At 59.7% G+C, this 23,524-nt stretch overlaps 2 protein-coding genes across 3 annotated transcripts; one reads left to right on the top strand and one right to left on the bottom strand.

The window, feature by feature from the left end:
• The first annotated feature begins 220 nt into the window (after positions 1–220).
• Psd (pleckstrin and Sec7 domain containing) lies at positions 221–15,841 on the top strand. The gene is made up of 18 exons (XM_027407134.2): positions 221–1,520; positions 2,049–2,104; positions 3,218–3,954; positions 4,214–4,316; positions 4,721–5,078; positions 5,752–6,192; positions 7,243–7,437; positions 7,575–7,655; positions 7,819–7,931; positions 8,476–8,534; positions 8,640–8,729; positions 11,952–11,995; positions 13,184–13,374; positions 13,455–13,525; positions 13,637–13,794; positions 14,126–14,270; positions 14,488–14,631; positions 15,027–15,841. The coding sequence occupies exons 3-18, from the start codon at positions 3,301–3,303 to the stop codon at positions 15,255–15,257; spliced, it is 3,078 nt and encodes a 1,025-aa protein (XP_027262935.1). The 5' UTR covers positions 221–1,520; positions 2,049–2,104; positions 3,218–3,300; the 3' UTR covers positions 15,258–15,841.
• Positions 15,842–15,887: 46 nt separating this feature from the next.
• Positions 15,888–23,016, bottom strand: Nfkb2 (nuclear factor kappa B subunit 2). Of its 2 annotated transcripts, none has more exons than XM_027407136.2 (23): positions 22,866–23,016; positions 21,778–21,872; positions 21,461–21,542; positions 21,306–21,346; positions 21,005–21,103; positions 20,773–20,924; positions 20,405–20,511; positions 20,163–20,321; positions 19,864–19,968; positions 19,643–19,728; positions 19,416–19,554; positions 19,152–19,277; positions 18,828–19,043; positions 18,606–18,747; positions 18,156–18,270; positions 17,843–18,056; positions 17,536–17,705; positions 17,311–17,413; positions 17,040–17,191; positions 16,837–16,906; positions 16,475–16,647; positions 16,242–16,353; positions 15,888–16,163 (listed from the first exon to the last, which is right to left on the bottom strand). In XM_027407136.2, the coding sequence occupies exons 2-23, from the start codon at positions 21,796–21,798 to the stop codon at positions 16,042–16,044; spliced, it is 2,706 nt and encodes a 901-aa protein (XP_027262937.1). In that variant the 5' UTR covers positions 21,799–21,872; positions 22,866–23,016; the 3' UTR covers positions 15,888–16,041. The 2 variants fall into 2 exon arrangements, with proteins under 2 accessions (XP_027262937.1, XP_027262936.1); XM_027407135.2 differs by having other exon boundaries at positions 15,888–16,166.
• Positions 23,017–23,524: the final 508 nt, after the last annotated feature.

Below are 23,524 nucleotides of genomic sequence, written 5' to 3' on the forward strand. Positions count from 1 at the left end.
ATTAGACGTCTTCCGGCTACAGGGCTTGAAGCCCGAGTCTGTGCTTTGGGTCCTGGTTGCGGGCCAGTAGCCGCCTGAGTGGTGATGGGAGGAGCAGGCAAGGCCAAAGGCACAGGGGGCGGAGCCAGGGCGCCCAGGCTACCCAGGGCCTCCCCCTGTCCTCTGGTCGCGTTTGAGCGACTTTGAAAAAAGAAAAGGCGAGAGAGACGGCCCGGGCTCTAAGTAACTGGCATGTAGTAGGTGCTCAATAAGTAATTGCCAAAAGAATGAATTAAATGGGCGACGCTAAGGCTTTTACTCTCGAGCAAACTTGTTCTAACCTGCCATTCATTCCTTGTGAGCTGTGAAGGGCACACTCTTGACTTCCATCCCTTTCCACTTCGGGACAGCGTGGGCCGGCTTTCTGCCTAAGGAAAAAGCTACATGGGATTAGCTGGGGCCCCTCAGCGGTCCAGAGTCCGGGAGGAAGGCGTGCTCAGCGCAGCCTGCTAGCCCTGCTGCTTCTTGACTGGCCCTGGGTTAATTGTAGGGAGAGTGACGCCCCAAAGCTCGCAGCTCAGTCATTAGGCTCCACTTTCACTACATACTAACCCCAAGCCCCACTATGGAGAACCCCCGGCGTAATCATTTCCTCCAGCATCCAAGGTGGGTGTGGGAGCATGTGGAAGACCGTAGGGCCGCTGAACCTACACGGCTGCGCGCCCTGTGCAAACATTTCCGCCACTTCTTCGCAAAGAAAGCTACTCCCCATCCGTTATCTCACCAGGCTTTGGGCACCTGTGCAAAGGTAGGCAGGTGTGTCCATTTTAAAGATGGGCACGCCGAGGCTCTAGAGAGGAAGCTCCTTAACCAGGATCAAAGGGAGCAAGGATAAAGGACTCCGATATCCTGGTTTTCCCAGAATCCCTTCCACACTACCTCCTTACTCAATGTAGCATGGAGGGAGAAGCCAGCCAGCACCGGAAGAGCAGAAGAGGGTGAAGTTGGGTGAGGGGGGTTGCTTCCTCTCCTTCTCAGCCTGCTTGGGGAAGGGGTAGCCTGGAAGGATCTCTGCAAAGATATACGTGGGCGCGCACCACCTCCGGCCGCGCGCCTCCTCCCCCGCCCCTTTGTTCGCGCCTCTGCGCTTGCGCATTACGACAAATCTGGCGCTGTCCCCTTCAGCACCTCGCGGAACCCGCGCCACCCCTCCCCGCGGTGAGCCCCGCGCACCCCCGCCTCGAATGTCCCCGCACCCTCTGACCACCCGAACCGACCCTCTCTTCCATCCGAGGTCACAACCTGCCAGCCCTGGCCTTCCAAAGGAGAATAGTTGCCATAGTAACTCGTGTGGCGTTTTCCTAAAATAGCCAGACCCTCTTCCACCCTGGCCAAGGGCACGAGGTTTGCTTGTGCTTCTCTTCCCAGTCTTCGGGTCACCCCTTCTAAACTCTCGCTCCTGAAAAGGCGGGACGACTGATTAACCTAGGCAGCAAGGAAGTTCTTCCTGGAGTCTGACCTATCCTTCCTCTGCACTCCGGGTGGGTGTTCAGGACAGGACTCTGGGGTCTGCGGCTGAGGACCGCGTTCCCTTGGTGGCCCTTCCATAGCGGGTCTTCTGGTTTTAGGGGGCGGGCCCGGTCTACTCCCGTACCGTGTGGTTTGCGTGGCCGCGTGCTTGTGGGGGCGGGAGCGCGTGTGGCATGTAACAGGTCATGTGGCAGCCTCCTAGGGACACGCGTGGGGTCTGGAGCAGGACAGGCGTGTGCAGCCGGACCCTACGTGTGGCTCAGGAGATGATGGACGAGAGAGAACTGAACACGAGTGGGGTGGGGCATCTGAGGGTTTAGGGAACAGAACAGAACCGGGCCTCTCTACACTCTCGCCTTCCTCTGGCGTGAGTCTTAGGTAGTGAGTAGGGGGTTGGCATTCTTCGGGACTCGGGGCCCTGGGAAAGAAGGGAGGTGGTGGGGGGATTAGCGTTGCCTGAGCAGAGCGTGGGGAGGGGTGGAGGAGGGACTGAGAGGCGGGCGGGCCTGGAGCAAGCGGGAGCCGTGCTGCTTTCACAGCTGAGCGGGGCCCAGCCTCTCTGCCTCTCTTCCGTTCCAGCTCCGATCGAGCAGCGGTGAGTACTGGGGTGCCTTGGAGGAGGGGCTGCACAGGGGAGGTCCAGGCCCCTGTTGAGCTTCAAGAACCTGTCTGGCAGGGTTGCCGCTTCTGACAGCTTTCCCTACCCTGCTTTGCCACCAGAGGCCCTGTTTTCCTTTATGGCCCCTCCTGGACTGGACAAGAAATGTCATACCCCTAGAGTTGGGGGAGAGGAATGTGGTGCAACCCCCCTCACCCTGACCTGGTTCCTGGGCGGGGGATTTATGTCTCTGATTATGTGTGCAAATGTGCATCTGTGTTTATGACTGTTGCCGAGGTCTCTGTCTGATACACCTGTCTCTGTGTGCATCAGGAGATGGGAGCTTGTGTATGTATTTGGGTACCCCTTTGTGTGTTCCTGTTTGGTGATCTGTGTGTAAAACAATCATGGGCTTTCCCATTGCACACATATTTGTTATGACTGTGAGTGTATGAGGGTGTGTCTATGAGCAGCACTGCGTGTGTCTGTGTGGTTGGAGGGTGTTTGCCTATGAATGTGGTAACTGTGTACTCATGTCTGTCCTTCTGCATGTGTGTATATGAATTCATACGTGTGCGTGTGCGTGTGTGTGCATGTCCTGAACTTGGGGCCTCTTTGGGGGCTTTTCTTCTCACCTCTTCCCTGTCTCTCAACACTTCCTTGTCCCTATGTAACCCCTCTTTTTCCTCCCTCTCCTTCCAAGAAGGCTGGTTTTTCTTTTCTTGAGCGAGCCCCCCCCCCCACATAAGTGGGACTCTAGGGGATCCAGGGCCCTATGATCCAGAAGGTGGGATACCAGTCCCCACACAAGAAAGAGTTCCCAACTGCCCCAGAACTGAACTCAATGAACTTCTGACTTATCCTTGCTCTTCCGTCCTAAAGGGATGCTCAGGGCTCCCAGAAGGAGAGGAACTGAAGGCCCACTGGGTGGATGGTCCTTTTCCCCTAAGGTTTCCATGGAAGGAGCCCTCAGGGTTAGGATGGGTGATCCCTTATTTCCAGGCCTGGCTGGGTGACTGGACCTTAGAAACCCCAACCCACCTCCTCCTCTCTGTCTACGCTGCTGCCCGTCCAACTCCACCTCACCATGCTCACCCCCCTCTCTTGCAGGCCTGTCTGAAGAGCATGCAGCCCCCTCACTCCCTGCGTGGCCTCGCCATCCCTGCCCCGCCAGCCTGACCCCCGGCCCCAGCATGGCCCAGGGTGCCATGCGCTTCTGCTCAGAAGGCGATTGTGCCATCTCCCCACCACGATGCCCTCGTCGATGGCTCCCCGAAGGCCCAGTGCCCCAAAGCCCCCCAGCCAGCATGTACGGCAGTACAGGATCGCTAATACGACGAGTAGCGGGACCAGGTCCTCGAGGCCGGGATCTGGGACGCGTGACAGCGCCTTGTACCCCTCTGCGAGGCCCCCCATCACCCCGTATGGCTCCCTCACGCTGGGGACCCTCTTCACCCACTGGGCAGCCCCCACCAGGGGCACAGAGTTCTGTGGTCATCTTCCGCTTTGTGGAGAAGGCCAGTGTGAGGCCACTGAATGGCCTACCTGCTTCCGGAGGCCTGAGTCGGAGCTGGGACCTGGGTGGGGTTTCTCCTTCCAGGCCCTCCCCAGTCCTTGGACCTGGCTGCAACCGGAAGTTGCGGCTAGAGGCATCCACATCAGACCCACTCCCAGCTGGAGGAGGCTTTGCTCTTCCTGGCAGCCGGGACCCCTCACGTGGGCCATTGGTCCCACCCCAGATTGGGGTAGATGGTCTTTACTCCTCTCTCCCCAATGGGCTGGGGGGGACCCCTGAGCACCTGGCCATGCACTTCAGAGGACCTTCAGACACTGGATTCCTAACCCAGGTACGAAATCTGCCTTGGGCTCCCTGGGGCCTTGGTGCCCCAATTAAGGGACAAAGCTCAGCCCCTGTTGGACTGAGGCTTGTCTCATGTTCTCCCAAACCCTTCAATGTCCTAAGTCGGCCTTCCTGCCCTCTGTCCCTGTCCTGCACCTTCACCCTTGTTCCATGTGGGTTTTTGTCTGCTGCTCCATATTCTTGTGTCCTTGTATGTCTGGCTTTCATTTTGGGGTCCTGTGCCTTTCACTTCCTCTTTGACTCAGGGGGACACCTGGTCCTCCACCCGGGAAGTCTCCTCTCATGCGCAGAGAATTGCTCGAGCCAAATGGGAATTCTTCTATGGCTCCCTGGATGCCCCCAGCTCAGGTAAGGCTTGGGTTTAGCCCAGGGGAAGAGGATAGGGCCTTCTCCACAGCATCCTAGGACTGGCAATGAGGCAGCCTTCAAGCCTCCCTCAGGGCTTCCTTTTACTCCGGAGTCAGCCAAAGTCTCTTTTGGCTGCAGTCTTTCATCTGTGCCTTGAGGGTCGGACTGGGCTCTGGAGGAAGCTGGATGGTAGGGGGGGGGGTGCTGGATAGCAAGGGTTATTCCTTGTTGTTCCTAGTCTGGTCTCCTTCATAGTGATTTGATAAGGGCTTGATTGGAATGAGTTCCACAGGCATTTGGGTCAAGTGAAGGGTGTGACAGATACATGCTGCTTAGAGACTGCATGCAGCCTGTGTGAGGCTGTGGGGAAACTATCCCCCTGACCTGGCTGTCTGTGCATACAGGTGCTAAGCCCCCAGAGCAAGTCCTCCCATCACATGGGGTGGGCTCCAAGCAAGGCTCTGGGGTGGCTGTGGGGCGAGCAGCCAAGTACTCTGAGACAGACCTGGACACGGTGCCCCTGAGGTGCTACCGAGAGACCGACATCGATGAGGTGCTGGCTGAGCAGGAGGAGGCCGCTGACTCTGCCATTGAGAGTCAGCCCAGTTCTGAGGGCCCTGCCGGCACCGGCCGACCCCCTGCCTCAAGACCCAGCCCATGCCCCGGCCCTCCTTCCAGCTTGGGCAGTGGCAATGAAGATGATGAGGCTGGTGGTGACGAGGACGTGGAGGATGAGGTGTTTGAGGCCTCAGAGGGGCCCCGGTGAGTGGGAGCAGGGAGGGGAAAGAGCTCCCTGTGTTCTGTCTACTCCAGCAAGAACCTGGGGGAGAGAAGACAGGGCTGTGAGGACCAGGACAGCATGGGCAGAATGGGCAGAAGATTCCAGGCAGAGGTCTGAGGCCTGGGAGATTATTAGGAATGTGTGGGCCTTGAGCAAACCCAGGAGAGTCAGGGCAGCCACCCGATGAGGCAGGGTTCTAGATTATCAAGGGCCAGAAGCCAGAGGCCAAACTGGGGACATGGGAGCCAGCCTGAGGGCATGGGAGCATGGGTTAGATCCCGGGTCCTGACACGAGTGTGGAAGTGTGGGGCTTTTCCTTTCTGTCTCACGCCCCGCTGCAGTTTGGAGCCACAGCTTCTCCTAAGATGTTGCCAGAAATAGAACAGGGATGGCAGGAGGGAAGCAGATCAGGGGAAAGGAGGAGAGAGGGAGATTAGCAGGAGAGGGAGGGAGGGGGACTGGGTGCTAGGGAGGGCAGGGCCGGACCCACAGTCACTGAATTTCATGGGCCCTCTCCCCTACCGGCTTTTTCTTAGGGGGTTTGGGTCTATGGCAAGGGGATGATAGTCCCTGTATCAGTTGGCAAGTGTTCGATGAAATCCTGCCAAGGCCTGGTTCTGAGAAGCTGATTAGACATTCTCTCTGCCTCTGCAGACCAGGGGACCACATGCCACTCTCTGGGCCTCTCAAGTCACCAGTGCCCTTTCTCCCTGGGACCAGCCCTTCAGTGGATGGGCCTGACTCTTTCAGTTGTGTGTTTGAAGCCATCTTGGAGTCACACCGGGCCAAGGGCACCTCCTATAGCAGTCTTGCCTCCCTGGAGGCCCTGGCCTCACCTGGCCCAACCAAGAGCCCCTTCTTCACCTTTGAGATGCCTCCCCAGCCCCCAGTTCCCCGGCCTGACCCTCCCGCACCTGCCCCACTTGCCCCTCTCCAACCCGATTCTGGTACCAGCTCTGCTGCTGACGGTCTGTGGACCCAGAGAAGGGAGGTGGAAGAATCAGATGCTGGGGCCAAGCTGGTCCCGAGGAGGGAGCTTCCTAGTCCCTCCCACTCGGAGGATAGCCTTGGGCTGGGGGCAGCACCTCTTGGCAGGTGAGTATTTTCTTTCATTGGTCAGCCCCAATCCCAGGCCCCCAGGAATTGCTGATTAAGGGACAGAGCCCCAGAATGAGGAAGTCGTTTATATTCCTGACCAAGAGCGGGTGGTTACCAGATGTCTGTTTTCCAGTTTGGAGGCCTCCTGCCATTGTCCCCTGCAGCTCCCTCCCGGGCTCAGATCCAGTGACTGGAGAATCCCCAGAGAACATCCTCTTTCTCTCCTGGAGGGCCCTCTCCTCCCCAGATAGAGCCTCTCACCCCCACCCAGCCAGACCCACAGCCAAAAGCCCCTCCCCTCCTCTGCCCTCCCACCACCCGCTCTTCCAAGAGGCTGCTCTAGGAGTGTCCTTTCATAGCCTAACCTTTGTGCTCTCCCCTCTGCTGCTACCCTCTCAGTCATGGAAGCCATGGCAACAGGAGGGGGTGGCCAGGGAGACAGGGTTGCCTAGCAACCAGGAGTTTCCGGCCTCTGTCTCTGGGGTGACAGGTGGCTTTGCGAGTAGAGCAGCTGGGTGGGGAAGGAAGGAGAGGAAGAGGATGAGGGGAGCACTCTGACCCCCAAAACTGTAACCCCAGGAACTGCTTCTCTGTGGGTAAAAGGGAACACCTTCTCCCCTCAAAGGGAGAGTCCTTTGAAAGGCGGGAAATGAAAGGAGCAGGAAGTAACCCTACCGTGCTTCCCCAGCATCCCATTCACACGGGAGCACCTGTGGACAGGGGTGTGTGCGCAGACGGAGCACTGCCTTGAGGGGGGCAGGTGTGGAGATGGGGACTCTATATGGAAGAGCAAACTTAGGTCCCTGAGAGCTTTGGGGAGCAGCCAGGACTCCCACAGCACTGATACAGGTTAGATCTGAGACAGAACTTCCATTGACAGAAGACAAAGTAGGCAGACTGAGAGGAAGCTAACCACCCTGGAAAAAAGAAAATGACCTTCCCATGCCCCTCCAGCCATCCCCCAACTTCTGGGTCTAGAGCAAAGGGGGGCTCTGGATGATCCCCAAGGCTCTGCCCCAACCCTCAGCTGCTGCTCTACCCTGGCAGTGAACCACCCCTAAGCCAGCTGGTGTCCGACTCAGACTCAGAGCTGGACAGCACAGAGCGGCTGGCCCTGGGAAGCACAGATACCTTGTCCAATGGACAGAAAGCAGACCTGGAGGCTGCACAGCGCCTGGCCAAGAGGCTATACCGACTTGATGGCTTCAGGAAGGCTGATGTGGCCCGGCATCTGGGCAAGAAGTAATGCCCCCTGGCTGGGACTGAGGCTGGGGTCAAGGAATGCATCCTCTCCAGTTAATGCCCAAGGCCTCTAGGCAATGCCCAGCTGGCCCCTCACACTTGCCCTTGTGACACCTACCTGTCTGCCCTGCCCACAGCAATGACTTCAGCAAACTGGTGGCTGGCGAGTATCTCAAGTTTTTTGTCTTCACCGGCATGACTCTGGATCAAGCTCTCAGGTGGGTGTGTAACCTCTGAGGATAGTCCTACCCACGAGGCTTGGTGTTTGGGGTTCCAGCTCTATGCTTCTAAGTTGTCTTGACATCATTCTTCAGAGGCCACAACTTCCTGCTAAGGAGCTCTTGAGTGGGGGGGGTGACATCATCTTCCTTCTCCCCTCAGGGTGTTTCTAAAGGAGCTGGCCTTAATGGGTGAGACCCAGGAGCGGGAGCGTGTACTGGCCCACTTTTCCCAGCGGTACTTCCAGTGCAATCCTGAAGCCCTGTCCTCAGAGGGTGAGCAGGCTGGGAGCAGGATTGTCCCAGCTGGCCGCCAGGCCACACATATACAGGAGCAAGTGTTTGTGCAAGAGGAAATGAATGTACATGTTTGTAGACAGGGGCACATGCATCAGTAAAAATACAGCTACATGCATATGGAGCTGTCCACGGGGCAGGCATGTTGCCATGTCAAGTGTGTTTTGAGAGGCAGGTGGAGGTATGTTTGCATGAAGTGGTTCCTATGTGTGTATGTATGTGCTGGCCTCAGTGCTGACTGGCTCTGCATATGCGCGCTTGCTTTCGTTTAATACATTGAGCATGTTGAGTGTTGGGGGCAGGCAGGGAGCAACCACCCCAGCAACTTGGGGAATGAGGTGCTGGGAACCAGAGATCCGAGGCGGGGTCCTTGCTGAGGAAATGGGCTGCAGGAGAGATGGAATGGCTTCAGAGTTCAGATGGCAAGAAAGTGGAGGTCAGAAGGCGCAGAGAGGTGGGCAAGGGGCTGACAGTGCTGTGGGAGGAACCCGGGAGGCGGCTGAAGCTGACAATTCTCCCCTAGACGGTGCTCACACGCTGACCTGCGCCCTCATGCTCCTCAACACAGATCTCCACGGCCACGTGAGTGGGGGCATGGCAAGTGGGAGCCAGAAAACAAAAGAGACTTAAAAGCGTTGGGAGGCTAAGCACCTCCCGACCTCACAGACCTCTGTTTTCCTCCCTTAGAACATTGGGAAGCGCATGACCTTTGGGGACTTCATCGGAAACCTGGAGGGCCTCAATGATGGTGGCGACTTCCCCAGGGAGCTGCTCAAGGTTGCAGGGAGGGGAACTCAGCCAGTAGATTCTGCTGGAAGGGAAGGACAGGGTGCCTTAGGAAGGGAGGACTGGGACTAGGGACTTGTTGGGTGGCTCTGGCGCCAGGAACCTGGGCTCTAGTGACTCAGCTTGGGGACCGCCCCCTCGCCCAGCCCCCACAGGCAGGCTCTCACCGCACATGCGCACGCGCACGCAATCCTGAGGCAGAGGAAAGGGGGGCCGGTTCTGGAAAATACGTGAGCAGGCCGTCCTGGACCCTACATTTGCTCTCTTGGGTTCCTTTCCAGTGTTCACGGAGGGCGGGAGGGAGGGAGGTGCCTCTGCTGATGCGCGGGGGGGGTGTGTGTGCAGGGGGACACTGCTCTCCACTCTAATGTATAAGAGCCACAAAGACCGTCCTGGCACCACTGTCCAGAAGAGAGCCTAAGGTAGAGGGCAAGGGCGCCAAGGTTTTCCCAGGTTCTTGCATCCAGGGCACAACGCTGGCTGCTTTGGAAGCAGGTCCTACGCCAGGGTGCCAGGAACGGGATAGGTGCCGGCGGGAGGGGGCCGTCCGACCCATGATGGAGGTGGAATGTTTTACCTCGAAAGGCCTGGACTAACTTGAAGAAGGGGGTTTCTGGGCCACTCTATACATGTGACGACCCGGGACAGGTCCTGGATTGGGGTATTTTGGGCACCCGAATTTGAGCATGCATCTGAGTGGGCGCGTCCGCTGTGAGCTGAGGTGTCAATGGATTGGACTGTCGCGTGTGTGAATTTGGCAACGGTCTTGGTCTTTGGATCAAGGGACCTGTGTGACTTGAGGCGTTTGTGCTTTGGGTGTAGTTTGGGTATTTGCGTCTTCCAGTTGGCTGTGTCTGCTTTGACAGCGGAGGGTGTTTGTCAGCCGTAGACGGTTCCTTTGAGGTGTACATCTGTAACTTGGGGTGAGTGGGCATCGGTGCGTCTGGCAAGTTGGCATATGGACTCGGCTTGGGCATTGGGATATCTGCTTATGGGCTGGACGAGGTCGTGGCTGTTCGAAGTCTCAGAGGAGGGTGGAGGGGAGGGGAACGGGCCGACCGGTCCCCTCGGTTCCCCATCCTGACAAGCGGCGGGGCGCTCGGGACGCCGCCCGCTCGCCCGCAGCCGCTCGCTCGCCCGCAGCCGCCTATCGCGCGCGGGCCCGGCCCCCTGGCGAGCCCCCACGCATGCGCCCCCGCTCGCCGCCGGCCCTCCCCACGGCGCGGCGCCGGGCTCGCGCCGTGCTGCTCCGTCGCGCGACGTCCCCGCCCCAGCCCGCGCCCTCCCCTCCCGCCGGCGCCCCCTCCCTCTGCGGAGCTGCGGAGCCCACGGCGCCGCCGCCGCCGCCGAGCACTCGGTGCGTCGGTGGGAGCCGGCGGGCTCGGGCCGGGCGCTCGCGCCGGCTGTCGGGGAGCCGTCCGCGGCCGTCCGGGGCGCGCCGGGGCGGGGCGGGGGCCGGGGCCGGGGCGGGGGCATGGCCGGGGGCCGCGGCGCGGCGGCCGGGCCAGCATGATCGGCGTCAACAGCATCCACAGCAGCGCCGGGCGGCTGCGCTCGCGCTCGCTCTGCTCGGTGCGCTACGGGCGCACCCACCGCGGCGCGGAGACCCTGTGCTACGGCTGGCCGCAGCGCTCGCGCAGTCTCAAGCCCGTGCTCTACACCGACCTGGTGGTCAGCCGCCTGCAGAGCCGCAAGAAGAAAAAGGCGGTGAGGGCGCCGGGCCCGCGGCCCACGCCGGGCCGGGCCGGGCCGGGCGGCGAGTGAGGGGGCGGCTCGAGGGAGGTGCCGAGGGCAGGAGAGCGAGCCTGGGTGGGGGCGACGGTGTTGGGGGAGCCCAACAGGGATGGAATTCCGGGGCATGGGCTGTGGGGGTGGGCCAAGGTGGCCCTTCCTCACCAGCCACAGAATTGTGGGTGAGCAGGGTTTTCTGGATGGGAGTCTACATAGGACTCTGTGACCGGGTTCGGGACCTTCAGAGGAAGGAAGGTGTGGTTGTGGGCCGAGGTAGTCTTGAGGGGGACAAGATGAACTGGAAGGCTGGAGACGAGGTTGTGGCTTGGATCTTGGTGGTTGGTTACTCCAGCCTCCTGGCTGATAGTTGAGGAGTGAGAGGGTCCAAGGTCTGAGCCCTACTGGGTTTGGCCCAGGTGTGTCGAGAGCTGTGTGTTGATTAGCTTGGGTTGTGTCATGCGAGGTGGAGGCTTTGGGGTTCACCTACCTGCAGACAGGATGTGCAGGCATGGAGTGCCTAGAAGGCCTGTGGCTGGGCATGTGAGAGTCGGAACGGAGCCTGTGGTGTCTCGGGAGAATGAGGGGGTGCTGTGTCCCAGCACCAGGAAGGCACCGACGTCACCACTGCACCCAACTCACGCGCAGGCAGCATCACAGCCCCACAGCAAAACACGCACATGCTGGGGACACACCCACTCACAGACAGGCTGGCAGAAGCGCCCCCACAGTTGGAATCGCTGCTATATTCTAAGCCATCCCCAAGGACAGGGGTCTTGTGCACGACTTCTGAAGGCCACTGTACAGGCGGGAAATGACTGGCTCAGGACCCACAGTTTGGGGTAGACAGTGATTGGAAGGGGAAACTCCTGCTTTGTCTTTGGTTGGCTCCACATGAAATATGGCTGTGGGTAGAGCACTGAGCCCCTTGGCATCTGGCTTGATGGCACTATTGGAGTTGGGGGAAGGCTCACTTTGTTCTGCAGTTGGGAACCAAAGAGGGTGAACACTATTACGGAGCCTCAGTTTCCCCATTTTCTCTGTGTGGGTTTACGCTGTGGAACCGGGCCAGAACACATGGTTGGAGGAAGGAGGATTTCTTTGGCTGGTCTCTGATTCCATTTAGGGCTGGCGTCTCCTACCAGGCTCTGAGCAGGAGCGCCCCTTAATAACAGACAATAATAGCAACTAGCAGTTACTATGCATCAGCTGTGGGCCAGGGTTTCCTGTGCTGACTAGCCAGTTCCCCCACAGGTGGCTATGCGTGTTCTCCCTGTGGAAACCTGCCCAAGTCAGGCAGCTCCAACTGTGGAGATGGGCCGCGGTCTCAGTGCTGTGCTCCAGAGCTAGGTTGTGGCCGTTATGTCCCTCCTGTTAGTTCCTTTTCCTCTCCCAAGCTAGGAGGGAAGGTTCTGAGCTCTGACATGGGGTACTTGTACCTCCCCACAGGGTTAATACCCTACCCCTTGATTTGTTTCTCCCCAGGCCTTGTACAGCTCCATCAAGAATGAAAAATTGCAGTGGGCCATGTGAGTAGTGGGGCTGTTTGGTAAGGGTTAGGATTAGCTTTGGGGCACGAGGAAGGGGGAGCCCGGGGACACCAGAGAACTGGGGTGGAAGGCCGTAAGAAGCAGGAAGGCTACCTCACTTCCTTCTTTGGAAATCCCTGCCTAGACTTGGGGTCTGTCTTGTGTCTAGCTCTGTTGTTATGACAAGCTGGGTTGAAGCAGTGCGGGTGTGTGCTAAAACGTAGAAGGAGAAAGCAGGCTAACGCCGGGAGTACCAGAGTTACCTTGGAATGTCGAGAACAGAGAATACTGTTTTCCTCCTTGTCTTGGAAGTGTTCTGTCTTTGGGGCCCCAGGCTGGGAGAGCCCTTGCCTACCTGCAGAGTTCAGTCATGGCTCAGCTTAAATAGGAGCTTCTGGTGGCAGGGAAACACCTCTGAGGAGCAGGACTTGGGACCAGTGTGCAGGAAGGGAGGAGGGCATCAACGAAGGCTTTTGGAGGCAACCCTTGAAGTCAGCACTGTAGGACACAAAGGGGGAAGCTGGGATTCGGGAGACAAAGGTGTGGCTGGGATGGTTGGAAAGGAGAGTGGGAGGATCGAATTAATGCCATGCAGGAGGCAATGGGGCTACTGGAGATTCTTGAGCAAGGCAACAATTGAATCCGATTTTTCTGACAGGATTTATGAGCAAAGATGTTGAGGGCACTAAGAGGCTACCTTTTCCCTTTAGATTTTGAGACAGGGCCTCACACTATGTCTCAGGCTGGCTTGACAATCCTGCCTTAACCTCTCCAGTGGTGGAATTGCAGGCATGAGCTACCAGGCTCAGTTCATCTCTGCCTTTTGGCAGCATGTAACCAACAACTGTGAGCAGTCTGGTGTTAGGTGTGGTTGGGACAGAGCTGAGTCACACGTGTCTGTCCAGGAGAAAAGTGTCAGGACTGGATGTGTGCTAGTCAGATGATGGGAAGCTTCCATGTGGCAGGGGGAGGTAAGGTCCAGGTGTGGTCCTTCCCCAGGAAGGACATCTGAGGAAGGGGCCAGACCTGCAGCCTGGGGAAGCCCTACTGAGAGACAGCAGGCTTCAGTTGAGGGGAGTCCCTGGCAGTTCCCCCTATTAAAGAGGAGCATTCTAGAGTGGAAGCTCTGGCTGAAGGTGTGTGTGTGTGGCTGCATGGCCAGTACTCTTTGAAATAATCACCCTGCAGAGACGAAGAGGAGCTGAGACGGTCTCTGTCTGAGTTGGCCGACCCTAACCCCAAGGTCATCAAGAGGGTCAGTGGGGGCAGTGGCAGCAGCTCCAGCCCTTTCCTGGACCTGACTCCTGAGCCTGGGGCTGCCGTCTACAAGCACGGGGCCCTGGTCCGAAAGGTGCACGCAGACCCTGACTGCAGAAAGAGTACGTGGCTGTGCAGGGGCCTGGGGGATGGGTGGGAGGTGGCCTCCCTCAGGCCACCCTGACCTGCCTTCCCTCACTAGCACCTCGTGGCAAGCGGGGCTGGAAGACCTTCCACGGGATCCTCAAGGGCATGATCCTCTATCTGCAGAAGGTGCGGGGCCAGGAGTGGGTGGTGGGGCTGGCTTGGCCCAGGGGAGTAGGTGGCTGGAGATGGCCAGGCCTGGCTGGGCAGGACAAGATGGGTACCCCCCCCCCCCCGTAGGAGGAGTACCAGCCTGGGAAGGCTCTTTCCGAGGCAGAGCTGAAGAATGCCATCAGCATCCACCATGCCCTGGCCACTCGAGCCAGCGATTACAGCAAGAGGCCACATGTCTTCTACCTGCGCACCGCTGACTGGCGGGTCTTCCTCTTCCAGGCCCCGTGAGTGTCCTCGTACCTACTCTGGACCCTGCTCCTTGGGTTCCCCTTTCCTTTGAAGACCACACTCCCTAGGCTGGGGACACAGCTCAGTTAGCAGTGATTGTGTAGTGTGCAGAAGGCCCTGTAGATGCCAGACCTGGTGATGCATGCTTACAATCCCAGTGTTTAGGAGGTGGAGGCAAAGAGATCAGAAGTTCAAGGTCATCCTTGACAATATAGCCAGTTTGGGCCTAGCCTGGGATACTTGAATGAATAAAGTCATAAATAAGACCATACCCCCAGAGGGACTGGCACTGCTGGACAGGAACCTGGCCCTGTGCTGTCTCCCCAGGAGCCTGGAGCAGATGCAGTCATGGATCACTCGCATCAACGTGGTGGCTGCCATGTTCTCTGCACCCCCCTTCCCAGCTGCCGTTAGCTCCCAGAAGAAATTCAGCCGTCCTCTGCTGCCCAGTGCCGCCACCCGCCTCTCCCAGGTAGTCCCGAATCACCCAGCCGCCTGTTAACAGTGGAATGGAATGCGTCAGGGTGCTAGGCTGTGCTCTAGGCTGCATGTGTGATTAGCCATGTAGTACAGCTCTGTGTGGGTCACAGGAGGAGGGGCGTAGTGGTGATTGAAACCTAGCCCCCTGGTAAAGTTTGCACAAAGGGCCTGTAGACTAGTGACACTGACCAGGCATCCCTGGCTGTTAGGAGGAGCAGGTGAGGACCCACGAGGCCAAGATGAAGGCCATGGCAAGTGAACTGCGCGAGCACCGGGCTGCACATCTGGGAAAGAAGGCCCGAGGCAAGGAGGCTGATGAGCAGCGGCAGAAGGAGGCCTACCTGGAGTTTGAGGTGAGCCTCCCTGCCTGATGTCTTGGTGTCCCCTACATAGGACAAAGCTAGGCATAAGGGCATTGCATCAAAGCATGGGACCCAGCCAAGTGGCTGGCAGATTGCCTAGTTTCCGAGTTTTCATTTTTTCTTCTGGGGATCAAGTCTAAGCCCCACACCCACTAGGGTCAAGTGACATGTCTGTTATGTATTCCATGCCTCCAGCCCTGTAAAGGCTATAGAAATGCTAGCTGTTACTGTGGGTGGTTCTAGAGTCTGGGGAGGACCACCAAGCCCTCTCAAAGATGTCTTGTAGGACCCAGCATTTCTTGGTGGGTGGTGGGGTGGGGTGGGGTGGGGTGAGGTGGGCCAGAAGAGGAAGGCAGACTTTCATTGCTTTTGGCCTTCTGCCTCAGAAATCCCGCTATGGCACCTATGCAGCGCTGCTTCGAGTCAAGATGAAGGCAGCCAGTGAGGAGCTGGATGCCATAGAGGCAGCCCTGGCCCAGGCTGGGAGCACGGAGGACGGATGCCCTCCGCCTCACTCCAGTCCTTCCCTGCAGCCCAACCCCACCAGCCAGACCCGGGCTCAGCGTTCTGGCTCAGAAGCCCGGGCTGGGGCAGGCAGTACAAGGCCAAAGCCCTGAGCAGGGAACAGGAGCAATGGGGGCAGTGCCCGCTGGGCACCTGCTGCATGATGAAACGGCCCTGCCTGAGCTCAGCTAGCCTCGGGCCACCCACGAGGGCCTCCTGGCCCAGGGCCCGACCGCGCCGGACGCGGTGTCCGGGGCAGGGCAGGGCAGAGCGGGGCCTCAGAGCCTAGGCTAAGGGCCTCTCAGAGACCCCCCCTTTTTGTGATAATGTTTTGCACTTTTTCGTACAGGAAGGGAGGGTAGGGTGGGAGGGGCCCAGGCCCCTAATTTTTGATTGGGGGTTTTTTGTTTTCTTTTCTTTTCATGGGGGAGGCCTGATAAAGTTTCTGCTTTCTGCTGAGACCGCCCCACCCTGACACCAGCAGTACCCCTTCATCCTGGGGCCTGGCTCAGACAGAGGCCAGGAGTTGGGGCTGAGCTGGTCCCCGTGTTTCTCCCCAAGGGCTCACCTCTCTCTTCACAGAGACAGAGGAAGGGTATCCACATTGAGGCCCCATCCACAGGTGGGGCTCCCCTCCTTTGGTGGGCCCTGTCCTTTGTATAGCCTCCACCCTCATTAAAACTGCTCTGAATTGCTGGCTGGGCGTCCTCTCCTCTTGCTCAGGGACAGGGATGGGCATCACATTGGCGTTGCCGTACCATAAGTTGGGAATGGGCCTTCCCCTTCCCAAAGGAATCCTTTATTTGGCCCACTGAGGTGTGGCTTGAGGTGTTAAATAAGATACAGATGAAGCAGGGGTGCTGTACAGAGGGGTCCAGGTGGAAGACGTTGGCACCATCAGTGCACCTGAGGCTGGGGGTGCCCGTGGCAGAGCCCTCCTGGTGGCTCGGGGGGTGGACACAGCTTCTCTGCCTCCTGCTCCACCGACTGGCTCCCGTAGGCACTGTCTTCTTTTGCCTCTGCTGGGAGAACAAGAGGGAGTCAAGCCTTGGGCCTCCCACCATCAGCCCAGATGCACCTTCAGGCCGGTCCTGTACCTGTGCTGGGCAGCTTGTCTCGGGTCTCGGGACCTTCCAGCAGCTTCACTCCCTCGTGTATACCCATGTCCTTCAAGGCCTTCAGCAGATCCCCCAAGTCCCCACCAGCCAGCTGATGAGAAAGGAGAGAGGAGGCCCAAGTGATATCTAGGGTGTGGGGTAGAAAGTCCTGGGGGAGGAGACTCTGAGATGGATAAGGCCTCTGGAAGCTGGGTGGGGTACAGGGCACCCACCTTGTAACTACGCAGGAGGCTGCCACTGGGTGAGGGGGTCTTCCTGTATGTGTCCACCAGACTTCTCAGCCCCAGTCGCTCTGCCAGTTCTGCCCAGCTGCCCTGGGCTTCTGGCCCATCTAGCAGCTGCTCCAGGTTCTGCAGGGCTGCATCCCCGAGTGACAACCCTGGCCCTGAGGAAACAAATACAGATCATCTGTGAGGTAGCTCCAGAAATGGGCAGGGATACATACCTGGTAACATGACAGACAAGGCAGGTATCTATGAGACACAGATGGCAGAGCAGGGTAGAGAAAGGGAGCCTTTGATAAAGTCCTAAAGGAGATCAATCACCTCTGGGAGGAGGCGCCTGCTAATCTCACCTGCAGGGCTGGGTGGGGTCAGGGGTGGCTCCATGGTGCTCTTAGCAGCATTTAGCAGCAGAGTCTTCACCTGGGGGGACAGTGTTGCCTATCATCCCAGACCTTAAGCCAGCTCTCCCCAAGTCTATGATCTGGTCCACATTCCCAAGCCCAGAAGGTGTCCAGTGGCCACCTCAGTATTTCTATTGCTAGGATGGCCTCACCTTGGTGCTGCACGTGAGGTCGAGAGGTGTATGCCCCCGGAAGTTTCTTTGGGTATCCCTCTCAGGCCCTTCAGAGTCAGAGTCGCTCCCAGAGGTGGGGGGTGAGGGCAGAGGGCACAGAGGCTCCCCGTTCTCTGCATGGATGTCAGCACCTGCAGGAGGGAGCCAGGCATCAGAGGAGACAGTGGAGGTTCCCACACTGAGGACTGAGCAATGACAGAGAGGTCCCCTTTCTCTTTCCTGCCCTCTTCATACATAAGGGTGAACTCACCAGCCTTTAGGAGGAGGCGAGTGAGGGTTGGGGATCCAAGTCCAGCTGCCAGGTGGAGGGGTGTGTTTCCAGCAAATGTCCGGGCGTTCACGTTAGCATGGAGCTGTGGGGCAGCAAATAATAGTGACCAGCATGGCCCAAGTAGCCAAACCTTTCCGTACACCTCTTCATCATTCCTGTTCTTCCCACAATCCTCCCCATGCCTTCCACAGTCTTCATTCCCACCTTGGTAATCAGATGGGTGACCAAACCCAGCTCCTCCATCTCTGTGGCTAGATGCAGGGGTGTTCGGCCCCCTTGCCTCTCTGCTGCCTCCACTTCAGCTCCTCTGTCAACTAGCAGATCGAGGCACTCGGGGCTCCGGGCATGCACTGCCAGGTGTACTGGATATAGTCCTAGAGATACAGCACACTCAACCTGTGGCTGTGACCCCCAAGGTGGCCTCTGAACAAACCATGACCAGGTAACCCTACTGAAGTCTACTAATCATATACCCTTCTTGTCTCAGGACTGGAGGAGGTGGGAAACTTACCTGCAAAATCAGGCATGTGCAATATTTGGGGCACAGCATGGGCCCCACTATGCAACAGCACCTGCAACAGGCCTAGGGCTTCAGCACCTGCCCGCAGAGCCAGGTGCACAGCCGAGTCTCCATGTCGATCCAGCAGTGTGGGGTCTGCACCCACCTGCAGCAGGAAGCTCACCACCCTTGTCTGCCCAGTGATTACTGCTAGGTGCAGAGGTGTCTGGGGAGGGAGGAAGGCAGAGCGAGCCAAGCCCACCACAGCTTAGGATTCCCTGTCTTCAACCACTACCCCTCGCCCCTTCCCAGAGGCTTCCCATACCTGGTGCAGGTGGTTAGTGAGGTTGATGACCCCAAGGTACTGGGCATGACAGATGACATGGGCTATCTGCTCAATGACTCCAGTCTGCCCATGGATAATGGCCAGGTGCAGTGGCCTGGGGGTTGGAGAGGGAGACCTTGACTGGGAAACCAAAGCCACCCAAAGCATCATCTGCCCTCAAAACCTTCATGGTCACCTTCACTGGTGACCCTGGATGTTACCATCTTTATCCTTTGTCACACCTTGCTACTGTGCCCCTTTCACAGCTAACAAAATTGAAGGTTGGGGAGAGCAAATTTCTTGAACACAACTAGAAAATAACGAGGACCAGATCTGTCTGACTCTAGGGTTCGGCTCTTTGCCGTTTTCTCTACTGCCCCAACCTTTAGACCTGGTGGTACCAGGTGACCCCCTGGATGTCCCTAGGCTGCTGGCCCTCGGGCCGCTTACGTGTCTCCGTTCTCATCCTGGGCCGTCAGCAGGTGGCGCTGTCCCGCCAGCAGAGCGCGCGCGTCGGCGGTGACGCCGTAGTCCAGCAACGCTCGGGCGCTGCGCTGCGCCAGACCGAACAGGCGCGCGTTGTACTCGCGAGCTGGAGGCGACAGGGCGCGTGGGTGCGGGCCAGGTCCCCAGCCCGGCGCGCGCCCGCCTGCCAGCGTTCCTCAGACCTACCTCGCTGCAGCGCGTCTAGGGCCGGCGGCTCGCCCTGGGGGACCTCGGGGGCCGCGCTCGGATCTTTCGGATCTTTGGCCACCTCCCCGGCATCCACGCCCCGCCCTGAGCCGGCCATCTGCGCTCCGCCCCCGCCACCCTGGTAGCAGCCCATTGGGGCCGCGCCGGACTGGTAGGGGCTGTAGGTCAAGGAGGGGAAAAAGCCGAGGCTGCCACCTGTGGGCATGGGCAAGGCTGTGAGGTGCCAGCCAGGACTCTCCCAGACTTCTCTTCTAACTTCCCCTCACCTCCGCCACCCCTCTCCCGGCCACTGGGCCCGCTCACCTCCTCCAGCGCCTCCATAACCCCCAGCAGAGCCCCCAGAACCCCCACCCATGTGGGATCCGCCCCCGAAGGGTTGGGAGAAGGTGGGCAAGGCCTTCCTCCGCTTCCGCTGCACTTCCTCCTTGTCTAGCGGGAACAAGAAACTGGGAGTTAAAATCCAATACACCGGTAGTCTTCAAGCCCGGCAACCTGCAGCCACCTCCAGGGCGCCAACGAGGCCACCATGCTCCCTCCAGCCCCTGGGAACCTGAAGCCCGGCCCCACCTTCCACCAGAGGGTAATAGGTGAACTGTTTGGAGTCGGAGACGTCCCCCCCACGCTTGCGTTTCAGCTGCAGGAACACCGTCACAGGTCTCTCTATCTTCATCTTGTGATACGGCGGTGTCCGGAACACAATGGCATACTGGGGTGGAGGGTGGGAGACAGACCTTTGGTGTCAGTGAGATCTCTGCCTGGGTCTGCCTCCAGGTCAAGCCCTGGCCCCTCAGTACCTGTTTATGAACGTCTGTAGGAGAGAAGTCCCCAAAGGCTTGCCACCCATTCTCGTCATCCTCATAGAACCGAACCTCAATGTCATCTACCGAGAAAAGTGAAGCTTAGCCATAGGGAGAATCTGCAGGTCCAGTGCATTCATTCTGAAGTTGCCCCGTCCCTCGCCCCGCCCCGCCCCCCCAACAACCAGTGTTTTTAATTCTCAGGCCTCCTGCCTCACCTTTCTGCACCTTATCACAAAGCAAATAAACTTCATCACCACCACGCACAGAACCTGCTGTTTTGTCCATTCGGGAAATCTTCAGGTTTGAGGCCCCTGGAGACTCTAGGATGGGAGATAGGTTAGGGCCACGTTGGCTTTGTGGTCATATCTCACACTTGAGGAAAAGACAAGCAACACTCAGACTAGCTAATAAGCCCACTCATCTCACACGCGGCAGGGCCGGCTCAAACCCCACGGACTGAAGGCATCCCAAACGCTCCTCTGGGTGCTCACACTTGGTACCCCAGGATACTCACTGCTGTCATGGATGGGCTGGGAGATAACTGGCTTCAGAGGCAAGGAGAAGGAGCCATCGCTAGCTCGGAGGAAAGCGGAGAAGCGCAGCCGAACGATGCTCAGGTCCATTACTTTCTTCAGCTCCTTGGCCTCCTGCTCCAGCTCCCTCCGCTCAGCCTCTGGGTGGACAGACAGGCTGGGGTGAACTCTGGGCCACACTACCCTGGCCCTCAAAGCATCTGACAACCCTTAGTGGCCATACCTGTAAGGCCCTGCGGACTGGAACGAAGCCGCTGCCTTTGAAGTTTCTGAATCATAATCTCCATCATGTTCTTCTTGGTTACGTGCAGGACACCCAGATTATTAAACCTGGGGAGGAGGAGGAGCAGGACTCAGAGGGCTTTGTCCATGGAGCTCTTTCCTCCTGAGACAGCCTTCTTACCACCAGGCTCAGCCTGGCTTTGTCCTCTAAGGAAACTGTGCTTTATTCTTGAGTCCCGGGGTTCTGGGCCAAAGTAAAAATCTCTCCCCATTGTGTGCTAGTCTCACGGGGGGGGGGGGGGGGGGCTGGGACCCAAGACTGGCAGGCAATGAACATCCCTCTGGGGGCCAGGGCCAGGGGGCACCTACTGAGCAGTCATGTCCTTGGGTCCTACAGACACAGCGCAGACCCCCAGCTCTGAGCACTGCTTGCCCACCAGACTGTGGGCATGCGCACGAGGTGGGTCACTGTGTGTTACCAGGTCCACCTCAATCTTGGCTGGTCCCTCATAGTTACAGATCTGAGAATGGCAAAGGACGGTCAGTAGTGGCACACTGGACACTATCCCCCAGCCAGCCCTCCAGCAGCATCCAAGCTCACCTTGACAGTAGGGTAGGTCTTCCGGCCCTTCTCACTGGAGGCACCTGGTAGGCCTCCATGGGAGGGGCCCTCACAGCCGTATCGAAATCTGAAGCCCCGCTGAGGGTTCCATGACAGAGACATTGTGGTCAGGAGAGACAGTCCCCCCACCCCCGCTGACCATAATGACCAACAGTGTGTCTCCTGAACTCCTCCCCACAACAGCAACAAACCATCCAATCAAAGTGGCTTCCCCTGTCAGTTACAGTTCCCCCACTTGTCCCCAGAGCTGAAGCTATGGGACACCTCTGTGGTCACTCACCTGCTTGGGCTGCTCCACAATCACCAGATAGGGGCCATCAGCTGCAAACAGAGAGGCCTTGCTCAGCCAGGATCTCCAAGCCCATCCCTCAGGCAGAGGGTCCACGCTCACACTCCTCCAGGCTCCGGGACACCCGAGGCTAAGGACTCACTGACCTGTCTCTGGGGCTGGATCCTTGGGCTCCACAATGGAGGGGCTGAATTCAAAGTCATCATAGTCGGGGATGCCATCCAGACCCTGGGTTTCAGACAGAGAAGGTGGCAGCTGAGTCTGAGCCCGCCTCCTCCCGGTGCCAAAGCCTCAGCAGTCACTGGACTCCTCCTCAAGCCAGGAAGAGGCTCCTTTCTGGGCAAAGTTTGCAGATAGGACAGACGGGCAGACTGAGGCAATCTGAAGACAAGCAGAAGCAGGGGAGGGGCCTTCGGTAGACACAGGGGCACAAGCCGGCTTCAGGGCAGGCAGTGTGACTCACTGGGTCGTAGCATCTGTCCATGTCTCTGGGCTAGGCCCGACCGTGTCTGGCGGCTTCGGGCCCTTGTTCGGCTTCCCAGAGTTTCGGACGCCCGCCTAAAACGAAGAGAGACGCGGGATGGGGGGAGGGGAGAGGTCGGGGTGGGGTGGGCAGGAGAGGGGGCCCAGGCCTGGGGGAGGGTCTGATCGCCTCCGGCCGCCCGTCCGGGCGTGGCGGGTAAGATCCGGTGGAGGTCGAGATCCGGAGCGGGGCCGGAGCGGGGAAGGGGCAGAAAGTTAGCGCAGCTTAGGAAAGTCCCGAAAATACCAGGGGGAGGCGGAGCCGGAGCCGGAGGGGGCGGGCCTGGAAATGACGCCGGGGCCTGGCCCCGCCCCCACGGCGGGAGGGGCGGGCGGGAGGAGGCCGGGGCGGGGCGGTCCCTGGCTCCCCCGCGGCGGCTGCAGCCCCCGGGGCTCAGTCGGGGCCTAGCCCGCCTCGCCCCCGCTCGGCGGCCCGGAGCAACCCCGGGGTTTTCGGCCGGCGCGGAGGACACGGCTGATTCACCCGGGGGCTTTTGCGGGGACATTCCTGCCGTCGGAGGCCCGTAGGCGGGGGCTCTTCCGTGGGGCCCGGGTTCTGCCCGGACGGAGAGCGCACCGAGCCGCAGGGCGGGAGAGGAGTTTCCCTCCGCGGCGGCTGCTGCCCGACCCCGCCTCCCGGACCCTCGCGCTGCACCCGGCCCGGGCGGCGGCCGCGGAGACCCCGGACCGCACCGCCGTGGCAGTGCGTGCGCACGCCCGGGAGAGCGTGTCAGCCCCGAGTGTGTGCGTGGCGAGCGAGTGGGGCAGCGCGCACGTGCCGCGGAGCGCTCGTCCGCGCAGGTGAGTCCCGGAGCGCTCCGAGGCGGACGTCGGTGCACGCCCGGGTGGCGGCGCCGGGGCGCGGGGAGCGCACGGCTGGCACCGGCCGGCTGTGCGAGCGCAGGCGGAGAGCCGCTGTGTGCCGGCGTCCCGCTCCTGGGCGGGCGGGCGCTCCCGAGGTGGTGTCCGGCCCCTGCGGCCACCTGAATCCCTCCTCCCTCCGTCCCGCTCCTGGCCCCGGCCACTCACCGCGGCGGCGGCGGCGGCGGCCCCGGGTCCGGCTGCTTCTTCTCCGCGAGCCCTGCCCTGCCCTGCGCGGCCGCGGCTCGGCTCCAGCCCGGGCTCCCGCCGGGAAAGCCCCTTTCGGCCCCCCGAGGGGGGAATTCCCGTGACGTCCCCGTGCGTCACCCCCATGCCCGGTCCTTATTGGCTGGAAGTTTAACTCCCGGACTCTCGCAGCCAACCCCGAGCGACGCAGGCGCGCCCCTTACGGGGAAGGCTCGCCCGGGCCGGTGACCGGTGACCGGGTGTCAGTCCCCCCCGGGCCGCTCTGCTGCGGACGGCCGAGGCGGGACGGCCGAGGCGGCGTCTCGGGGCCCGGGGCTCGGGTCTCCGCGCCGTCCCGGGCTTGGCCCGCATGGCTAGGGAGCGCACGGGGCCCTCACTCTGGCCGCGCCCAGCACTTGGCTGCCTCTGAAACCGGGGAAACCCGTGGCAAGCGGGCCAGTCCCGACGCTCGGGTCCCTCCGGGACAGGGACCTCGGTGCTGGGAAGTTAGGGGAAGAGGAAGGAGGCTCATCTTGCGGTCGGCTCCACATCGCCATCTAGTGGCCTTTCTGGATCTGCGAGGAAACGCTGGGGTCACCCACTGTCTCGGTTTGAAGGCTTCTGGAGACAGAGACTCGTGG

The sequence above is a fragment of the Cricetulus griseus genome, chromosome 3 (genome assembly GCF_003668045.3).
Source record: "Cricetulus griseus strain 17A/GY chromosome 3, alternate assembly CriGri-PICRH-1.0, whole genome shotgun sequence".
In the NCBI taxonomy this organism is placed as follows: Eukaryota; Metazoa; Chordata; class Mammalia; order Rodentia; family Cricetidae; genus Cricetulus; species Cricetulus griseus.

What these genes read in the sequence shown, in the direction of transcription:
- Psd (XM_027407134.2), top strand. Translation starts at nt 3,301, where the DNA reads ATGGCCCAGGGTGCCATGCGCTTCTGCTCAGAAGGCGATTGTGCCATC. An exon ending in ACACTGGATTCCTAACCCAG is followed by an intron (nt 3,955 to 4,213) that starts GTACGAAATCTG and finishes TCTTTGACTCAG; the next exon opens with GGGGACACCTGGTCCTCCAC. An exon ending in CCTGGATGCCCCCAGCTCAG is followed by an intron (nt 4,317 to 4,720) that starts GTAAGGCTTGGG and finishes CTGTGCATACAG; the next exon opens with GTGCTAAGCCCCCAGAGCAA.
- Nfkb2 (XM_027407135.2), bottom strand. Translation starts at nt 21,798, where the DNA reads ATGGACAGATGCTACGACCCA. An exon ending in TTGTGGAGCAGCCCAAGCAG is followed by an intron (nt 21,104 to 21,305) that starts GTGAGTGACCAC and finishes TGGAACCCTCAG; the next exon opens with CGGGGCTTCAGATTTCGATA. An exon ending in ACCTCACGTGCAGCACCAAG is followed by an intron (nt 16,907 to 17,039) that starts GTGAGGCCATCC and finishes CTGTCCCCCCAG; the next exon opens with GTGAAGACTCTGCTGCTAAA.